The sequence below is a fragment of the Dipteris shenzhenensis genome, chromosome 9 (assembly GCF_047967505.1).
Source record: "Dipteris shenzhenensis isolate YYH24624 ecotype China chromosome 9, Dip_SZ_1.0, whole genome shotgun sequence".
Classification (NCBI taxonomy): Eukaryota; Viridiplantae; Streptophyta; class Polypodiopsida; order Gleicheniales; family Dipteridaceae; genus Dipteris; species Dipteris shenzhenensis.
The window spans coordinates 3,176,460-3,194,423 of NC_141604.1; the positions used below are offsets into that span (position 1 = coordinate 3,176,460).

The window sequence follows — 17,964 nt, forward strand, 5'->3', positions numbered from 1 at the left end:
GGCGACGTGTATGGATAACTGGTGAGCAACGACGTACTGGCGTTCTTGCTAGCGACGACGTACTGGCGTTCTTGAATTTAGGATGTCGTGCTCTCTCTTTTGGACCAAAACATGAGAATTTAGGCATCCTAAATTCTCATGCTTTTTTTCCAAAAGAGAGTGTGTTAAGGTGCTTCTTGTTTTGTTCAAGGCATGAGAATATCGATGTCCTCTATCTTTTGATTTACAAATCCAAATGGGATCATGTTACATATTAAAATGAATGGCAAGGCATGATTTAGATGATTATCATGACCTTTTGTACCATTCAATACAATTCATGCATCAAAATGTGAATTTAATGGAAATTTTGTAAGTTTCTTACACTAGATTTAGAGCAAGGCTGCTCGTAATAGGACACTATTAATAATGTAGACTTGCAAGCTTATGTTATATTCATCTTTAAACTATAAAGCTTTATTAACGATGAGTACATACATAAAGTGAGGTTATATTTTTCTCAAGTGATGTACTTTAACTATATAATACATGTTGATGATAGCCAAACCATTTCTATTTAAGCTCATCTCATGAGAACATAGAACACTATTACTAATATGCATTTGCAATATTATGTTATTATCATGTTCAATGTTGAGAAATTACTAGAAATCTTTATTAATACTGAGTATATACATACAATGAGATTATGTGTTGGTAGCCTAACCATTTTGGCTTCGCTCACTTTTTATCGCTCACAAATTTGGTCATGCTTGCTCGACATCACTTGCTTTATTGACTACCTCTCTATCTTTTCACTTATCCAAACATTCTTGATAAATTGCATGTCTTGTTCTTTTCTTTTTTCTATCTAAGATTCTTTTAGATTCATGTGGTAAAGTAATAGACTCAATGAGTTTAACTAGGATGTCATTTTCAACAAGATTGTCATCATCTCCTAACTTCCTTTCTATCCTTACTCTATATCCCTATGGAAAGGCTAATTTATAAGCAAGTTCTTCAATTCTCTTTAAGTATTATGAATGATCCACAATACCTAGGAGACAACTGTGGACATTTATCTATTTTTAAGGTTTTGAAGATGTAGGTACCTTGAGATAGACTTTCTCATTTTCGTCAAATCATGCTATTTTTTAGCTAATTTAAGCATTCTTAAACCCTTTTGATTGCAAATCCACCAACGCTTTCTTGATAAAAAATGATCTCAAATTCGGCATCATACAAATAGTGCCTCCATTTCTTTAAAGCATAAATTATAGCATAGCGTTCCTTCTCATATGCCCCAGTAACTCAGTTGGGCATGATCTAGCTTGTTAGTTTCAAAAGCCATTGATTGACCCATTTGTCAAAACTATCGTCTTAAAAGAAAATTCACCAACATTTGTTTCAACCATGAATGGATCCACTACCTTTAAGACAGAAGCATATGCTATAGCTACTTTTAACTTCTCAAAGCTTTTCTTTTAAGGTTCATCCCATATCAAGGTACTTCCCTTCTCTTTAAGCTAATTTATCATTGAAACAACAATCTTAGCATAGTCTTGGATGAGTCTCCTATAAAATCTAGACAAACCTAAGAATATCCATAATTCTTCTAGGTTTGTAGAAAGCAGCCAATCTAATATGGCCATGCTCTTTCAGGATCCATATGAATCCTTTCTTGGGATATGATGTCCCAAGTATACTTATTTTGCAAAGGCAAAGAATTCACATTTGGATTCTTTAGAAAAAATAGAATTTTCTATAAGCATTTGGTACTATCTTCAAATGTTTAATGTGATTTTTCCTCGTTTTACTATAGATAAGGATATCATATAAGAATACTAGAAAAAATTTTCTTAAATATGGCCTCAAGACACTATTCATAAGTGTCACAAAAGAAATTGGAGCATTAGTTAAAACCAAACGGCATTACTCAAAACTGATAATGCATGTATCTAGTATGAAATGATGTCTTAGGGGCATCCTCTTCTCTAATTTGCGCTTGGTGATACTTGATCTTAAGTCAATTCCTTGTAATTAATCAAAGAGCTCATAGGATACTTATGTTTTATTATGATTTTATTTAAAGCCTGGTAATCTATGCATAACTGCATAGTACTATCTTTTTTCTTTATCGGCAAAACTGATGAAGACCAAGGTAAGGTACTAGGTCGAATTTGGCCCTTCCTAAGATATTTCGTTAATTGTATTTTGACCTCACATTCTTCCATTTGACTAACTCTATATGGTGGCTTACAGATAGGGATAGATCCAGGAATTATGTTTATCTTATGATCTACTTCTCTCTCTCGGGGTAAACCATCAGGCAAATTAGACAAGAAAACATCTTTAAATTCAACCATTAAATCATGGAAAGAAAACTTATACTTTTCTATAACATCAAGAGAAACTTTACTCTTTTCAGGTATAGCAAAAATAAAATCACCAATAAAAGTAAGTTCACAGAGATATACCTCGCATTCTTACTCGTGTAGAAGTCGTTTCAATTCCATCAAACAAATAAGGGGAGAGTTGGGTACATCATGTTCTCCCCAAATTTGGAAGACCCTACCCTCTTTTACAACAACGATGGAGTTATGTAAATAAATCTGCTACAAGCTATGCCCAAGATTATATGATCATTCTCGACCAAGAACAATATTTGTTCTATCGAGATGCATAATTTGGAAATCCATGACATTATTGATAGCCTTGAATGTCCACCTCTACACTATGTATCATGGTGTCCCAAATCATTTCCCTTTGCTAGAGAGACCACATATATATGGGCACTTAGGCTCTCAAGTAGTGTCTGTTTCCTAACTAATGAATAGTTTAAGAAATTGTATGTGGCACTGTCACATCGACCATAATTCTTACTTTCTACTCCTCAATTTTATATGCATCATCAAATCGCGAGGACCTAAAGTGGGTTGCCACATTGCCAATGATAGGCAATACATGTGGGTGCTCTAGCTAGGTATACTTTTCAGTATCTTTAAATGGTAAAACTTGCACCACATGTATTTGTTTTTGTGGAGGTTTATTTTTGGCTTTAAGCTCCCGTCTATTTGTTTCTAGGGCGATTCCAAGAATCATGATATTTGCCCAAATATTTATAGAAAATATTATTTTGCTTGACCATTTCATAATCCTCTTCTTTTAGAAGAGGGCTATTTTGTGTTTGTGCAAGTTTCTTGGGCAGTGTCTTAGAAACTTCCTTCTTAAATTGCCCCTTCCTTTTAACCCCCTCCTTAAATTGCACCACGGGTATTTGTTTTTATGGAGGTTAATTTGCAGCTTTAGTTCTCGTCTATTTCTTTCTAGGGCAGTTGCAAGAAGCATGATATTTGCCTAAATATTTAAAGCAAATATTTTTCTACTTGGCCATTCCATAATCCTCTTTTTTTTTAGAAGAGGGATATTTTGTGTTTGTGGTTTCTTGGGCGGTGTCTAAGAAACCTCCTTCTTAAATTTCCCCTTCCTTTTTTAATTGGGAAATTTATTGAACCTAGGAATAGAACTAGTTTGTTTCGAAGTTTCAACTGTAGATTTACCCATAGTATCATCATATATATCAGGGCATACTCGATGGCTTCCTCAAAATTCTTGGGAGACTTCTTCTCACCTCAACCTTGTAGGTTTTAGACCCCTCATGAAACCTCTGATCTTTTGGAATTTGTCTATTTCCTTTAACTTAAGCTCCTCTCCTCTTAACTCAATGCAAAGAAATATGTGCAGCAAAAAAGGCCAGTTTTATAATGATGGAGTCTTCTTTAAGTGAAGTATGGAGTGCAATTCCTAGGTGATGTGATACTAGAGAGGGAGGGACTCAAATAGCATCCATGTGGACCTCAACATAATTGCCACTCATTCTTCAGCAGAGCTCCCTGGCTATGGTGCCTTGCTATACTAACTAGTTTTAAGGTTGTAGCTTTACGGTGTCAATAGATTCTTCCAATATAATAGAGAAAAAATGGCGTCTATGCAAAACTCATACATCATGAATAAGCACTTCTTTGGCTTTTGTATTTCAAAAGTTATTTGTGCACAATTCGAGCATCGTAGTGACAATCACACCACGTTGGCATAGAGCACCATGGAGATGAAGGATACAAGCCTGGTAGACACAATGACAATGAGGGGAATCACCCTTGAAGTAGCCCACAAGCTATTGAAACTCAGTAGCCCCAACCTTAACTCAACTAACTTCACATGGAAAACATCAGGAATATCGTGTCTGCAGTATGTTCCAATCATTGTGGCTAGCATGCACAATCTCAGAAACTTTAGATTCAGAATCGCAGTGAATGTCTTTGAAGGATTATTGCTGTTATGATGATGATGAGGGACTTCAAGCCCTACGCTATGAGGCTAGAAAACAAGTAGCAGCTGAAAGAGATGGCCTCGAAGACACTTTTGTCGAGTGACCAACAAAATTAATCATCATAGATCTTAGGCACCTCTTGCTACATGTTTGTGACAAGCTTTAAATTTCATGTGCTTTAATACCAATATTATGACATCTATGATAGAGGGATGTTAGTTATGTTCTCCACCTAGTTGTAGACTCTATGCATTTCTCTTATCGCGCCTTCCCTCTTATTCTTGTGAGGGTTGTTGCAATCTCTTGAGTTCTGTGTGTCCATAATGGACTTTAGTACTCCATTGCCCTTTAGGTCTTAGCATAGCACGCCATCTTATTGCCTATGCCTAGGATTCTCCCAACACCCTAGCGCTCCAATCTCCCTTCAATGCAAGCACTATGAAGCCCTCTCGTTTCCCGCCTCACGATAACCAAGTCGTGGCTTTTGTGATTATGGTTTATGTAACAACTCTAGTAGACCATCAAAATGTCTTTGAGCAAAGGAGGAGGAGAGGTTGCTTGGGATATGTAGAGGCCAAGGTAGAGTTCGTACAAGCCATGGTCAAGGAGGCAGAAGCAAAGGCTATGTAGGCACAAGAGCAAGTTGAGGACAGTGAGGCCTAAGCAAGAGAAGATGAATAAATGGACGAGAAGGAAAAGTAAAGAAGAGAAGAAGCAAAGAGGTAAGTCAAGTCCTTGCATTAATATCTTGAAGACACTAAATAGATGAGAACCAAGAAGGAGCTGAGAACAACTTGATGCTCAGAGAGTAGAAAAGGGAGTTCTTTACTAGAAGCTCTACACGATGTAAAACACATTGAACATTGAAAGATGGTATCATAGCTTAGCTAAGACATGACAATGCACAAACTATAGTTGTGATGCCCTAGCTATAAGAAAGTTTTAAATCTAGGAAGGATGTATCTCAGAAAGAGAGAAGAAAAGATGCAGAGTTGGGCAGAGAGGAACCAAGGTGGAGCACATTAGGAGAAGGCAAAATATTGGGAAGATAAGAACATTGATGCCTTACAATTAGATTACAATACAACTGTGGAGCTTCATGCTATGGCACTTGCAAATTTAATGTGTGGGAATCTTTAGAGAGGCCTATGGTAAAGTTGCTAAAGAATTGAAAGAGGGTCCGTTATAGCTAGAAAAATTAGACAGAGATGTTGTCATTAGCAAGAACCCATTAGAGCAACTGAAGGAGAAGATCTACACTCTCAAGATGAGGTAGGAAGGAATCAAGAAATTGCTTGCTCATGTATAAGGTGAGACTATGATATTAAGAGCAGCCACAACCGTTAAACCACAAGAATGTCCTCTTCGAATGTGATAGGGTTGTACATGGACAATCTATTGTGGGTACATTATGAATGATTACCAGAACGAATTGCCCTAGTTTGTCCACTTTGTGCATGCAACCTTTGCATGCAAAGCTCATCATATGACAATTCTCAACTTATGGAGAGACCAATTGTGCCTCCCAACTACAACTATTTATCTAGAGAAAATAGTGGTTGCAACTATTTATCTAGAGACAATAGTGGTTGCATGTGTAGCCCCATGATGAAGGGAAGGAAAGCCCAAGTCTGATCCATTCTGATGGTTTTACAAGACTTTTTGGAAATACATGTCTAATTTTTAATGAAATCATTCTATTAGAGCTCTTATATGTTTACCAATGAGATCAACTGTAACCATTGTTAGTGGTTGTAAAATTTATGTGGTTTAGAACTAAGTGCAACCAGCACAGTGGTTGTAGAAGTTGAGTGATTTAGGATTAACTACAACCGACATGGTCTTACATGATTTAAAGGATCTAAGATCTTTTTTGATTGGGTAAAGCTTAACGCTTTTCCGCACTTTTTAGCACTTTTCTAGCACTGTTTGACCACTTTTAGCACTCTCTTAGCACTACTTGACCATGCTAAGTTTAAGGTTTAGTGGATAGGCGCAACTACAACTAGCAAGTTTCTTTTTGAATTAATTGCAACTAGGATATAGTTGTGATTGAGGATTAAGTGTAGCTAGTGTGTGGTTTTATAGTAGTGAAGATCTTTTTTAACCACTTTCTAGCACCATTTGAACACGTTTTGGCACTTTTTCAACACTTTAGGTAGCACTTTTTTAGCACTTTTCTAGCACTTTTTGACCATGCTAAGTTTAGGATTAACTAGATAAGTGTAACCACAACTAGTGTAGTTTTTTAAAACTAACTACAACCACCTCAGTTGTTATACAAATTAGGTGATTCAGATTTAACCATTCCCAATGCATGCTGAACAAACAAGGTGTCATGTTCCTTGTTATTCAAAATGTAGAAATGGTACGTGCATTGCAGTCTTGTGAGTTAGCAGGAAAACTAATATCACTCATAGAAGAATGAGGCAAATGATTGTATGTGAATGTACTAAAATTTCTATTTACTTGTTGTTATGTTAGTAACAACTTTGTATCTCATTTTGTTCTTGAAATGATTTATCTCTAACAAAATGTATCACAAGCATAATTGTGGCATGGGGGAAATTAGCACGGCACATCCTATATTGCTTGTCTTGCTATCTTGCCGTGAAATTGTGAAGTAGATATTTTGGGATGGATTTAATGACATGATCTACAAGCTTCCTCGACTATATACTGTAGTAGTGACCTTTTGTGTGATCTTTCAACCTCAAAATTTTCAAATCTCCTCCATTTTATTAAGACAAGGTTTTTTCTTTCGGAGAATTTTTTTTGGACAGACATGTTGCTTTACCTTCACACTATAATGTTTGCATTTTCCACAAGTGTATTCAATGGAGTGCCACTTGAGTGTCCTTTTAGACAGAGCATTGACTCTACATAGACCTTAGGCTACCAAACTTGGTCTCCCTTGCACACATGACGAGGATCCAAGAGGCCTACAAACTTAGCATTCCTTGATGAAGAGGATCCATCTCCATGAAGAAATGCTCTAGCATGATTGTATCTTAACTCATTCAAAGCATGCCAGTCGAAGTCATAGTATATAACAACATCACACAATCCTACTTTTGAGTTTCTTGATGTACCAAGGATAACCGTTGCTTGATTGAAAGGCCAGGGTCCTTAGCCATAAATTGAAATATCAATGAAACATAAATAATATAAAGTAAACGATTAGTTAAACTATAACAACTTGTTGTTCTAACCACCAGCTAGTTTAACCATGAGCTGGTGGCATGCTAAGAACATAAATTTAAATTCAGCTATGAGCCATCGGTTTTAAACGATGAAGTACACTATAACAACATGCTTTTCCACCACCAAGTTGGTTGTACTAGTAGGCTAGTTTTAAAGTTGCCGATGGGCTTCTGGCATGCTAAGAACATAAATCAAACTATTAAAAATTAGTGTTCCAACCACCAGACTAGTTGGAAAAGCAATTTTGGCAAGTTAAGATAGTTTATTAAACCATAACAAAAACAAGGCTCATAAGGAATTAGATAGATTTAGGACAATTACCTTCCAGTGGGGAAATAAACTTTACGATTGCAAACGATGTCATTTAGACTATGGCCTTTACCCCTAAAGGAGGCCCCTCAAGGCCCATATTGAGTTTGGCTCTGTGTGAAACACAACATAGAATCTGACATATATGCGAAGTATAAATGCATGTGGCTTCGATGTAGTAATGCATGTATAACCTTCAATCCTCTTTCAACTACTTTGATTCTTCTTCAAGAATTAGATATGTCAAAGTATTTTCGATGATGGGAATTTCCTTCAAGGATGGATAAGTTTTAAAATCTTTCAATTCTGTGAAAAGATTTCAAAAATATCCAATGCTTGAAAGAGAATAGCATCAGTGTGTAGACATCAAAAAGACTTTTAGACATATCCAACTCATGAGACTTCTGGTTGCAGCAGCTGCTACACTAGGTATGTCTGCTGCTCATTTATATTCCAACCATAAGGCTATTTTATAAGAATCACATTAATTGGTATTTGACCTAAATCAACTCAATGATATATTTCTATTTCCACCACCGAGTAGGCTTAGGACTCTAGCCAATCTAGTGGTTGAACATGAAACAAATTTATTTTCTCTATTTTTATATGAACTTATTTTATTGTTAAAAAATTGCAGAAATTCAAAAAGTAAACTATTACAAAATAATAATTTCAATCATCTCACAATCAATGAGCTCCAAGGTAACTTAGCTTATTGCAACATTGACATGTACTGACCTACATTGTGCTAAGCTTTTGTATAATGTGCTCATCAAATTGCTTGCATCTCATTACTTTTCTACAAATGCCCTACTTATTTGGAGAAGCTCTCATATTTTTGTGCCAAAAAAAATGTCACTTAGCAATGACTTCCTTTTCTTGGATTTTGTTGATGCCTACAAGCTCCTCACAGCTACACTACTTCTCTTTAATGTTTTGTACCAAATCCGTTTCTCGTTTGTTTTGAGGGACACCCAACATAGCTAATTTCTCTATCTTTACAAGTAATTAATCTAAGTTGTACACCCCACTCACTTCGCATAGGCTATCTCTCAAGTTAGAGAGTAAACTCACTTGGGCATGCATCTCTTGAGGTGTTGGTAGAGTTGTCACTCTATGAATATTTGGGATTAGGCTATATATTTTGAAGACTCAAGATTGGTAGTCGTCAGAATGTCCTGATGTCGATGCCTCAAATTCTCCCACCAGTTGCGAGACCACAACTCATGTTATTTGATCTGATGGCAATGTTCAAATGTGTGCATCTGCCACCACTACCTGATGTTGCTACTCTACAAGGAATCTTTTTTCTTTATGTTGTTTCTCCCTCTGCAACCATGTCTTCCATTTTTGTTTTGACATTATGCCATTTCTTTGCTCATCCTACAATCTACTCCTTGTGCCTTGACCAAGCTTTTCAATTTTCCTATCTCACAACCTCTGTCTGGTTCTGTTGCGAGCGAGCATGACAGACTACATATTGCCATGAAAACAATTAATAAAGCACCAGAACAAAGACCAATTAGCTTGTGAAGCAAGCACAAAAAGGAAAACAATGAGTCCAACTTACCCAAATAAATGAGGAAGATTGCACTATAGGAGGATGCAAGGAGATGTGACTTTCATGTACCATGCTCGAAGTAGCGATGCATGAAAGACAAATTAGGAGACATGAAATTTCAGCTACTCTGTTTACCTTCTTTGGTGATACACATTGGAAAATTGGATATATTGGTCGCCCCCAAAGCAAGTGCAATGTGGCCCTAAAATGTTTAAAAAAACAAATAGGCCAAAGGGAATACTAACATCTTTGATGTTGTGGATTATGAAATGCAATCACCTTCCACATGCTTATGGGACTTATAGCAAGGAAGTGCATGGGAAAAGAAGTAATGCAAAATTATAAATAATTCTAGATTAATTTAAAGATCTTGCACATGCATGAATTGAATATTTTCTAATTTATCAATTATAGGGCAAATAAAGACACCAATATGCCCAAAATTGAATTTTTTAAGACCACCAAAGACTAGTCCCATAAGTTTGGATTCTATTCCTTCAATCCTTTTTAGTTTTCAGCCAATCAACAAAATGTTATGGAGGGTGCCCTCAAATATGTGTAATTTTAGCACAACATTGGAGGCCCCTTTAACCATACCAAATGTTCTCAATTAGGTGTTTCCTTTGGCTAAGGGGAAGCTCAAGTAGTGTGTTTTTGAATGGTTCCATTGTTTGTTGTATGTGTACATTAATTGTTTGATGTTTTTGAATAAACGGTTGTATCCTATACTATTTAGGATGGATGCTTTACAACATAGCATGTGAAATGATTTGACACTCTCATTCACAATGTTAATTTCTTTTTTTTTTTAGTAAGTCATATTTAAGTTTGAAATGTGTACTATTCTTGGAGACCATGGTTGTTAAATACTATTGGGTAATCCATAAGTTATGGTTTAGGGAAGTTACCTATATACAATAAATGCCCTAAACCTCACAAAAATTGGCTACAGCCAAGCTTGCATTAACCCACAATCATACCCATTCTAGATGAAAGTGAGGATTAGGAAGAAGAGGATTTTTTTGTATATAAGTAACTTTTTGATATTTTTAGCGATACTTATTGCTTGGATGATAGTTGTGCTATAGAATTTCATCAAGCAATGATGGAAACCAATAGACATTTAAAAATTCTATGTGCTTAATCAATTGCATGTTGAGTTTCTGATGGGATCGAAGCAACATGCATGTGATAGTTCATGGATGCTATAAAAAATGTGTCAAGTTGTGTGAAAGGTCTCAACCACTTGATTCAGAGGGCTATTAAAGAGAATCAATCATGCCCACCATGGGCTCACAAGGAGGATCGAAATAAATCCAAGTTTGAGTTAAAGGTGATGTCAAACTTGCATAAGAAAACGTGTGAGGATGCTATAGTAAGGTGAAGAAAGTGCAGCAAGTTGACTTGGGCTTGAGTGGTAAGGGTTGATTTGAGGCATAATTTGTAAGTGCTCTAAAACTTGGTTCTTTTAGAAACATAATAATGCTTTGGAATTGCATGCATTTGACTAACATTGTGTGTGGTACTTTTAGTGCCAAGTTCTGAGCGGGGATTTTCATGGAGAATGAGTACATAATAATGCTTTGGAATTGCATGCATTTGACTTACATTATATGTGGTACTTTTATGCTAGGTTATGAGTAAGGATGTTTTAAGGTTTTCAAGCAGGGCCCATAGGCTTGTGAGAATAAGATTTACACATAATTTAGACAAGTCAGATTCACAATATGTGAACAAGATCATGGAATGTGCATGAAGGGAAGTGCATAAGGATTCACCATGATCGCAGTCTATGTGGATGACCTCATTAATAACAATATTAAGATGTTTAAAGAGATCAACACCAATCTTTGCACATACTTTGAAATATATGATCTCAAATTATTGCATCATATTTTAGGTGTTGAGATTGAGCAAGCAGACTTTTGAGTCAAACCAAATAAAGAGACTCCATGTTGGAGCTCCCATGAGTACACATTGTAATTAGGATAGGAGTGTGCTCCATTTTCAAATCCTACATTCACTTGACAAGAATTTGGAAAGCTGGTATATTTGATGACATCATAGATATATCCTATGCAATAGGACTTGTGATCAAATTCATTGAAATGATATTGTCTTTGAGGTTCAATACATATTTTATTAGGTTGTGTTGTAATGCAAGTGACAATGTACTTTTTGTATAGAAAAGATGGTTGTCTCTTCCTCTTCATTATGTGTAGAGAATGTGAGCTCAGATGCTCTCTTTCAACACATACAAACCAATGGTGACTCGCATGGAAAGGGGATCTTGGAGGAATGCTGAGGCAACTCCACACCTCCTACTACTACTTATGGGAGCAATTCAAGCCCATGTGGTCCAAGGGGTCATGCTAATGGCTTCCAAAGTTGCAGCAACAATGTGAATCCTCAAAGGGGGAATGGGGAGAAAGAGCGAGGAATGAAAGATGAAGAAGGGAGGAGAGGGAGAGGGAATAGGAGGAAATGCATGGAGGAAGAAGGGAAACGGGGGTGAAAGGCATTCACAAGGGTAAGAGGATGAGAAACATAGACAACACCACTTGAAAAGAAGGAAGTCTTCTATTTCTCAAACGTGCATACTTACAGCTAAAGACCAAAATTCAACTTTCTAGCTTTTATAAATAGCACCTTTTGAAGGGAGGGCCAATTCTACTCTTCCTTACCACTCTCCCTATTTCTCATGTTACAACCACTTGGCCATGCCAAGGTGAGATTATTTTCCTATTCTAACCTTTCTTCTGCTCTGGCTCTTGGGGTGTAGAATAGATGTGCCCATAAGTTTTTTTTTCAATTAAGGAAACACATCTGTGGGTGCTTTATGTTGTTGTGATATATATATATATATATATATATATATATGCATGCATGTCTATAAGTATAAGAATCCACATGCTAATTTCAATGTGTGTGTGTGTGTACACACACACGCACACACACACACACACCCCAATAAACAAAGTCACATACTCACACACCTATAGTGTAAGGTTCCAAATAATTTGGAAAGCTATTTTGCATTAGAGATGCATGCAAAACCAGGCATGAGCCTTGGTTCCAAATAAGGGCACATGCTCTATGGTTCATATGGATCTCTAGAAATAATTTTCTATTCAATCATAATGATTTATGTAATGATGCTCTGTTTGCTTCATGGTGGGATGGGAGAAAAGAAGACTTGACTTTTAGATAAGTGACTACAACTCGGAACACACAAGGTTGAATGCTAACATTGCAAGACACAAACCTTGCTGTTTTATTTTTAATGAACACCAAGCTCCCTCACTTTTTGTAGAGAAGACCAACCATAGCTGGTCCCCCCACTCAGATCCCCTCTGTCCAAAGATTTAATGATGATGCTCTTTCCTCTCACATACATGATGCTGAAGAGTCGTATATTGACCCTTCCCAAGGTGTTCCTACTATTGATCCTATTGTTTATATTCCTGCTATTGATCTTGTTGATCTCAGAGCAAGCCAGAATGAAGAGTCCACCAGCTTCTCCTTTCAAGTTCTTGATGCATCACACAACAATTACTGAGGACATTGTTGTATTTTGCTGCTATGACTCTTTTTGTAAGAGGTTAAGTCCAGCTCACTACTTTTGGCTGACCTTTGATGATGTATAAAAGTTACTCAAGATAACATAATATCTCTTTTTTTTCTTCCCAAAAGAAAATATACATATATATAATGTAGGGTTCTTCATAAAACCTTGTATGGTGCTTCCCTCAAACTCAAGTTACTAGAAAAACAAAGGGAGAGCTACATTGAGACATGCACACATAAGTAAATAATAATTCACTTTGTTTTGTATGTAGTGGTAGAAATGGCCTTGAGCATTGTTTCAAACATAGAAAATGTTGAAGAGATAGATCTTGATGTTGTGGTATTGTCAATTTGTGAATGACAGGATCTACGTATGATGAAACTACTTGCAAGGGCAGCTACTTCCACTTGCTCATCCAAGTAGGTAGCTACACACCTTTCTACTTCAAATATTGCTATTGCAAAGCATTTGAAGTGCTTAGGTCGATGACTTCGTACATTGAGAAGACTCGCAAGTGTGGGGCCCTCGTCGACTTGTGAAACTAGACATGCAACTGTGTACCAATCTTCTTCAAACATTGTAAAGCATTTAAAGTCCATTTAGGATATGCATGCACACAATAAAGCTCTGAATGCACTAAACAAACGATAGTCTTTATAGAGTAGAATTACCGAGGTTTTTTCATTGTCCATGAGAGTGGAAATTCTCTCTCTCCAATCAATTTGGCAATTTATGGCATAGCACCAAGTCCTCCCCGGGATCATCTATTCGGAGGTCATGTCTATGGGAAGAACATAAAAATGAGTCTCTACCACCTAGCAACAGACAACGGTTAGTTTCAAGTCCACATACCCCAATGTACTTACGATTTTACCATTATTAACCTGAACTGAAGTAGTATTAAGGTTTAGGGGTACATTAGTGCTTTCCCATACCTCATGGGAGATGAAGTTATGGCTCACTCCTGGATCAACGAGTGCCTTGAAACTTGTACCCAGGCCCTGTAATTGGACACTCAACCTAGCCGGATCTACCGTTAGTTCATGAGTCGGGCCTAGGTGTTCTACCGTAGCCTTAAACAAAGCCATTGGTTTCCTTTGTCTGATTTTGGCATTACATATCTTGGCTTCTTCGATGGCCTGGCATTTCATTCAAACTATTCGGCCTTGAGCTCCTTTTCTTGGTGTATGTCTTGGAGGGTCTATAGAGTGAGTGGACCATAATATCTTTTTAGTTTGCTACCATTGAGGTAGGCATCCATCTTGACTCCATCTAGGGTGGCCATTCCGCATGCGCCTTGTGGAGTAATCTCCACTACACAGTAGGGACCATGCCCCTATATTTAAGTTTGTGCTTGGTGTTGTCGACACTATAGAGGAGTGCTAGGTTGCCCTCTTTGAGGTCCTTGTTCTTGAGGTTGTAGTCAAACCATGTTTTATGCCTTGCCTTATCCACTCGAATGCAATATGCTGCGTGAAATGTTGTCTCATCTAGTCATTCAAGATTAGTCAGGCGCTTGGCTAAGGCATTTTTGGTGAGTCTTTCCTTGACTTTGATGTGAAGCCTTATTCCATTTTTGCCTATATCTCTAGAGCTATACTTGTCTAAAAGAAATAAATCTCCTCCACAATAGACTTGATGTCGAGTTTCTTCCTATGGTTGCTTGCTTGGTGCCAACTCAACAGGGATGATTTTTCTCTCTTACTTTTGTTAAGAGGTGAAACTTTTATATTGGTATTGAAAGATTTTATGGTCTAATAAAAATAAAGGCTTGAAACATTTGCCAAGATTTGAAACTTTTATGAGAAATTCTTAAAGTTTCATGAGGATTTACCATTTTTTCTGTAAATTTTGAAAGAAAACATAAAAGTTTATAATATGTTCAATCAAAATTATGAAACTTAAAAAACTAGCTCGATAAACTTTCGCTAGGATTTCATATTAATATATATACATATAGCTTTGATAAAAACATCCGTGCAACTCAAATTCTTATGCGTGATGTGACACATTTGAGACCCATAAAAATGGAGAAGATGATGCTAATAGTTGTGAATATGGCCAAGTGACCACCGTATAGGGTGCCTGCATTTGGTATGTTCACATGTTGATCTATTAGATTGTACAAATTGTTGTATAACTTTACTCCAAGAATGTGGTGAAGGAGCATCACAGGGAACATGACAACCTACAAGATAGCAAGAAAACGTGTGAGATTTATCAATCTAAGAATGAGCACATGTTAGACTCATTGTACCTCTACTTTATGTTGAGTCCCTTACTTGGTATGCATTATGTAGCAAGTGAGGAATCCCCATAACATCGAACATATGGTCTAAGAACCAATCACTATGCACTGAAGCCACTACACCATCCACAATTATGTTTCCCATGAGGGTAAAGGGATTGTATAGTCCATGCTCCAATGTGATTGTGATATCTGCAAAGAAGAGTCGAGGACACTCAATTTCAAACCATTGGGTACTATAGTCTATTTATGCATGGGCTTGAGTCGTAAATTGTCAAATGTATGAGGAAAAGGCTTTGCTTCCTAGTACTTGAGTCCTCAATGCATGGAGAGGATATATTCAATAGTTTTAGTTGCATGCACAAGTGTTGATGCTCCATAAATGGAGTCTTAGTCGTGCTTGTCAAAAGTGTGTGTTTATAGAGATAGAACGCTAGGTAGTTAGTATGACCTGTAACATTGAAAGTTTGTGTTTCCTTGACATTATCGCATGCGACCAACATGAGGTTGCCCACGTGAAAATCCTTTGCCCTTTTGTATTGGATGTGCTTCTTTTCTGGAAAACAAGGGGCAAACAAGGTCTCAAGAAGTGTCAATACACAAAGAATTGATAATCCCAATGTTGGAAGTCAAGGGCAATACTATTCAAGTCAAAGAAATGTGGTCGAAGATTATTCGAATATCAACAACAAGATCATGCATGAAGCCACATATACCTGGATGAATGGTGGGGGCGAGATGGTCGGGAGTGAGCTTGAGTGTTCTCGAAGATGGACAGTGGATATTGCAATCAACGATGTTGTTACTACATTGCAAGGTAAGCTTGATGAAGAGTGCAGTTGCATTGGAATCGGCATGACCAAAAGCATAGACAGGGCTAAATGAAATAAACCCATTGGACTGCCTCACAGCCACCTGCAACTCATAATCATACAAGAGTATTATGTGCGAAACTCAAAAAATCTCAGTTTTTCTGTTCTCGGAGTATTTTAAATCTATTGTTTTGGTTGGGTTCAAATAACTTACTTCATCTCCTAGCGAAATAAGAGACATTGGAATGGTGGTACCGAGAGAAGTAATAACGACCGCATCGCCTGCAAATACAGGTAAAGAAGACATCGTGAGGCCTAGCTCATGAGATCACTTCTCTTGTCTACCTCATCAGATCACTTCTCAGAAATGTAACTTGTGTTTAATCAGATTCACGAAAATCCCATATAATGATACATTATTCAGAAACGATTGCATATGTACAAATTTGCCGCTTTCTTACTTCTTAATATATGGAAAGCTTTTGCTTAATCTTGTAGAGCCTGTATAGATAGAATATTCCTACCAGGAAAGCAACTCTTCTGAGGCCTGTTGCCCAGGGAGCCCGCGCACGTGGTCAGAACACCGACCCCAGCTCCAACACCTGCACCTGCAAGTGTAATGGCGGCAGTACAGGCGGGACTTTCCGCGGTAATGCCGCAGAGAAATATAGATACGACAAGACCAGCAATAGTGCCGATCCTGGCTCCTGTAACAGGTCATTTGCCATGCAGTCGAATCAAGTGTTACAAAACCGTGAGCAATCAAGCTTACAACATTAACAGCTGCATTCGCGCAATGCATGCCTTACCTTCGTTAGTTCCGTCCTGGAAGCAGTTGTTCAACAACTTCCTGCCACCTCCCCTAACTGCTGCGAGATCGCTGTTACTACTGCTTGATGCAGCCTGGTTGTATACTGAGCTAATGTCGTCTCCCGTATCGAATAAGAAGCAACCTAAGCCATTTGAATTTTGTTGCGGGCATACAAGCTGCAATTTGACGTATTGCTTTTAGAAGTTTGCCGGTAGTATTGACGAGAGAGAGAGAGAGAGAACGAGAGAGAGAGAGAGAGAGAGAGAGAGAGAGAGAGAGAGAGAGATTCGCTTACAGCGCTGAGAATACCATCATCGTCCTTTAGAAGAGCTTCTACTCCATCCGAAGAATCAGTTCCTGCAGCGCCGCAGCCACCCAATGCTTGGATCTGCAACGCAGAAACAAGCGAAAATCACACGCAGTACCAGACGTGCCTAACAACCGATTCATCAACTTTTCAAAGATGCAGCAGTTACAGAATTCCAACAGGAAGAATGATGTCGCGGTCATGGTACCTGCATGTTCCGGGCGAACGCACTATCGCCATATGTGATTGAGGCGGAGAAGCTCAGCGCACCAGTCTGAACGACCGCACTACAAACAGAAGTCACAGCGGAGCTTGGAATAGTCCCCCACAGCAGACCGGGGGTGCTAGAGCCAAGCAGAGAGGATGCCACTATCGAAATCAAGGTCTGGTCATCCGCCAAATTATTGAAGGCCTGTTGAGGGGTGCCAGCGGTTATCTGGAGCTGGGCATCTGCAGAATTGTGCATACAAATTAGCAAACTAACAAGGGACACAAGCACGAGGGCAGCAACATCATGCAGCTGCGGGCTGTTGTTACTTGTGGATGAGAAGGCCATGGCGACGTGTATGGATAACTGGTGAGCAACGACGTTGGCTTTCTTGCTAGCAGAGTGTTGTTTAAATATATAGGATACTGCTTGCGACTGCATTATGATACTGCATGCATATGGCAATATGGAACGCAGCATTGGACAGAACGCAATTCCTAGTGATGTTCAACGAGGCCCTCCACACTCTAGACAAAAGGTTCTATTTCCATGCTCACACGACATTTTTCTCAACAAATAGACAAAGGTTCTATTTCCATCTTCACACAACATTTTTCTCAACAAATC

General features: G+C 37.9%; 1 protein-coding gene across 1 annotated transcript; it reads right to left on the reverse strand.

Moving 5' to 3' along the window:
* Positions 1–14,935: 14,935 nt before the first annotated feature.
* On the reverse strand, positions 14,936–17,685 carry LOC147898080 (uncharacterized). Its single transcript, XM_087378843.1, has 9 exons — positions 17,338–17,685; positions 17,118–17,210; positions 16,821–16,998; positions 16,536–16,718; positions 16,226–16,293; positions 15,916–16,114; positions 15,651–15,755; positions 15,234–15,391; positions 14,936–15,139 (listed from the first exon to the last, which is right to left on the reverse strand). Exons 1-9 carry the CDS (start codon positions 17,683–17,685, stop codon positions 14,936–14,938), a joined length of 1,536 nt encoding a protein of 511 aa, XP_087234969.1.
* Between the last annotated feature and the right edge of the window lie 279 nt (positions 17,686–17,964).

Excerpts from the sequence above, each read along its gene's own strand:
- LOC147898080 (XM_087378843.1), bottom strand. The coding sequence starts at position 17,685 with ATGGCCTTCTCATCCACAAGTAACAACAGCCCGCAGCTGCATGATGTT. Across the intron at positions 16,115-16,225 it reads TTATTTCGCTAGGAGATGAA|GTGGCTGTGAGGCAGTCCAA; the intron begins GTAAGTTATTTG and ends TATGAGTTGCAG. Across the intron at positions 15,392-15,650 it reads ACAAACTTTCAATGTTACAG|ATATCACAATCACATTGGAG; the intron begins GTCATACTAACT and ends TCTTCTTTGCAG.